Source organism: Danio aesculapii, chromosome 18 (genome assembly GCF_903798145.1).
Source record: "Danio aesculapii chromosome 18, fDanAes4.1, whole genome shotgun sequence".
Lineage (NCBI taxonomy): Eukaryota > Metazoa > Chordata > Actinopteri > Cypriniformes > Danionidae > Danio > Danio aesculapii.
The window spans coordinates 3,114,983-3,118,225 of record NC_079452.1 but is presented as its reverse complement, the minus strand read 5'-3'; the positions used below and the strand labels follow the sequence as shown (position 1 = coordinate 3,118,225).

At 37.6% G+C, this 3,243-nt stretch overlaps 1 protein-coding gene across 1 annotated transcript in view; it reads right to left on the bottom strand.

Annotated features, from left to right (window-relative positions):
* Window positions 1-2,324, bottom strand: part of kcnab1a (potassium voltage-gated channel subfamily A regulatory beta subunit 1a) — a 227,981-nt gene extending 225,657 nt beyond the window's left edge. Inside the window, exon 1 of the mRNA XM_056478098.1 lies at window positions 1,913-2,324. Coding sequence (XP_056334073.1) covers window positions 1,913-2,148 — 236 coding nt within the window. The 5' untranslated portion in view covers window positions 2,149-2,324. The remainder of the gene's footprint in view (window positions 1-1,912) is intronic.
* Between the last annotated feature and the right edge of the window lie 919 nt (window positions 2,325-3,243).

Genomic DNA, 3,243 nt, shown 5'->3' with positions numbered 1-3,243 from the left:
CGATCAGCCCTTTAATGTTTATTGCCACCCTTTATAGAAAGATTGAAAATACAGGAGAAATACCGGAAAATATCTTTACGGGACGATAGCGGGTTAAAATTGTAAAATACGAGAGAATCCTGTGAAAAACGGCATAATTGGCAGGCATGTATTCTACATCCCTAATCATACACAATACCCAAACCCAACTACTTTATTAGAAAATTATGAGTTTTATTGAGCTAAAAGTCTTAGTCAATGTTTTGTTAATAGCGAGAATTTTATCTTAAAATAAAGTGTGACCAAAACTTTCAACCCAGGCTTTTTCTGAAAACGTACCGCTATATATATTTCTGGAGAGCGCCAAATTTGTCTCAGGAGGTATGTGTTTTTGCATATTTTGTTTTCGTGAATCCACCAGATGCCACTGTGTGTCCTTTTTGAAATATAAAATTTCTCTCTCGAGTGCTATTCATGCCTGCTAATCTTGCGTTAATTCACCAGAAGCCGCTGTCGACTGACTGACTGACTGACTGAATCACTGACTGTCTGACGAATCGACTGACTCCTCCCTCCCTAAACCTAACCAATAGTGTTTTCAAAAGCACCTATTGACCCATCCACCCACTTCCTTAAACCCAACCGACAGTTTTAAAAAGCAAACCAAGAAAAAAAGCTCTCACCTGATTTTTACCACATTTTCAGATTTTACCACATTCTCACCCTGTTATTTTCTTGTTTATTATATTTTTTGGCTTCTGTTTTTGTTTTACCCACTTTCTGGAATTGTTCTTCGCTGGACTCTAATCCCGTCATCGTGGTCAACTCCTCTCTGCATCTCAAGTTCGCCAATGTACATGGCGAGCTACTGGACAAACTGGTAACAGCGGGAAAGCTGTCCAAACGGAGGTAAGCGGTGAGCTGGTAAGCGCAAAAAGGATGGGTTTTGTAACAGCAACCCTATAGCATTCTTTTTAAAGATGAAATGCAGCCATAAGTACTTCTGGTTACATAATTCACTATCTCCAAAAATGTATATATGTCTACGTTTTCAGAATGAGCCTATGTTGAAGACTTTCAAAATAAATAAAATAAAATAATAATAATAATAATAATAATAATAATAAATTAAAAATAAAAGCACTATTTTAAATTGTCATAATAATATTAATGTTAAGGTATTTTTTCTAAATGTAATTTAAAATTTCTAAATTAATATCCATTTCCATAGTAAAAATTATATCAATCTATAAATTATCTAAAATAAATTTAATGTTGTGATATCTATATATTCACTTGGAGTCATTTAAATAATGGATTTTAGCATTTAGTGTTTTCATTGCTTAGTTATTTAGACAACACAGCATATATTAATAGTGACCAATAATTTTTTTAATCAGCCACTGCATGAAGAAAAATATACAGAAAGTGTAAGTTTATATTAAGTTGCTATATTAAGTTGCTATAAAAGTGTCTTCGAAAGGAATACATGCCAATGACATAATTATCAGTAGAAATCAGAGCTTTTGACTTGGGGCAATCAATGTTCCACTGATTTCCCTGTGGCAGATAATAATAATAAAAAATGAAATAATAAAAACAAAACGTGCAAAGCAATGAGCACAAACGAGAACAATGGAAACATCTTCCTCCTCCTCTGATATCTGCTAACGTCACTCAGAAGAGAACAAAATATACAACCACAAGTGGGCGAAAAGAGGAACGGCACGTCACAAGAGTTTTCCTCCCACTCTCCAGAACTTCTTTGTTTTTCGGAAAGTTCCTTAATAACAACCGTCCAAGGGATTTTTAAACTCAGAATCATTAAAAGACAAGAAACAACAGGCTGAACACAATACTGAACACAAACACAGAGTAGAAAGGTTATCAAGCGGAAACCCAAACGTCCCTTTGCACTTTACTGAGTGTGTACCTGTAGGCCATGCCAGTCCTGGCTCGGACAGAATCCTGCAATGAGAGTGTGTGCACGTTGAGAAACTCCTCCAGATGCTTTAGTTCTACCTGAGAGCTGGAACGCAGACACACCAGCGGAGGATAGAGTTTGCCTCCAGCATTTTGCTTCCCGCAGCGACTCGAACCCTTCTCCTTTTGCCCACCCTTCTGTTTCGGAGTGGGGATATCAGGACAAGTGGCTTTGTACAAGTACATCTCTCCCAGTCACGTCCATACACTGTCCAGAACAGGCCCTCAGGAAACAAAGTTCTCCCGTTCTGTCAAAACAACCTGGACGTCCTCTTTCAGTCAGGTTATTTTTTTTGCCCAGAATCACGTTTAGCTAGTTGATATCTTCTGGCTCAATCTGTCTCTCTGTCTTGTTAGTCACACATCTGAGTGCAGTCAATCCACTCTGTTTTACTCTCTAATAAACACCATGGGAATCTGGGACATTTTCCCTGCTTGTATCTCTCCCTCCATCCCTCCCCCTGCTCTCCCACCCTTTCCATCTCTGTCGCTCCACCTCTCTCTCTCTCTCTCTCTCTCTCTCTCTCTCTCTATTACATGGTGCTATAGCCATAAATACATTTGTGGCTAAAATAAATTCTAGTTTGAGTGATAAATGTCCATTTTGTTTAGAAAGAGAAACAATTTTTCATTGTTTTGTGGATTGTAAAATACTTTTTGGATCTTTTAAATGTTTTCTTTGCTTTATTGTTGTTGTTTTTATTATTCATGAAGCAATGTTTTAAAGGGGTCGTCCACTACGATATTATATTTTAAACTTTAGTGGATGTGTAATGTAGCTGTGTGATCATAAACAACATCTCTGAATGTAATACACTCAAAGCTCAATGCAAAGGTAGACATTACCTTTTACAGAGTTAGCTTAGCAAAGCCTACAGCAAACAAAGTTTGGGGTCTACAGAAAAATACATCCGGGTTAGCGAGATTACCAACACTTCAGGTTATGCATTCACCATGCACATACACCCAGCGCAGCGAAAGGGCATGGCCAGAGGTGCTGCAGAGAAAGCTAAAATGCCATCCAAACACTGCTATTTCCACAGAGATCGTTTTGTTTCTGTATTTTGGCTTCCAAAGGACACGTCACAATAAGAGTGTGCTTACAATTTAACTTTAATTGTGTTCCAGGTAATTATATAAAAAAATGTGTATATAGCTATCATTTGACAAAGGATAGATTCCAGAATCTCTCCCAGTTCAGTGCTGGATTCGGCAAAAACTCATCAAAGGAGCAGCTCCAACCATAATAGAAAAAGCTGTGGATTGTGAGCCACAACCTGT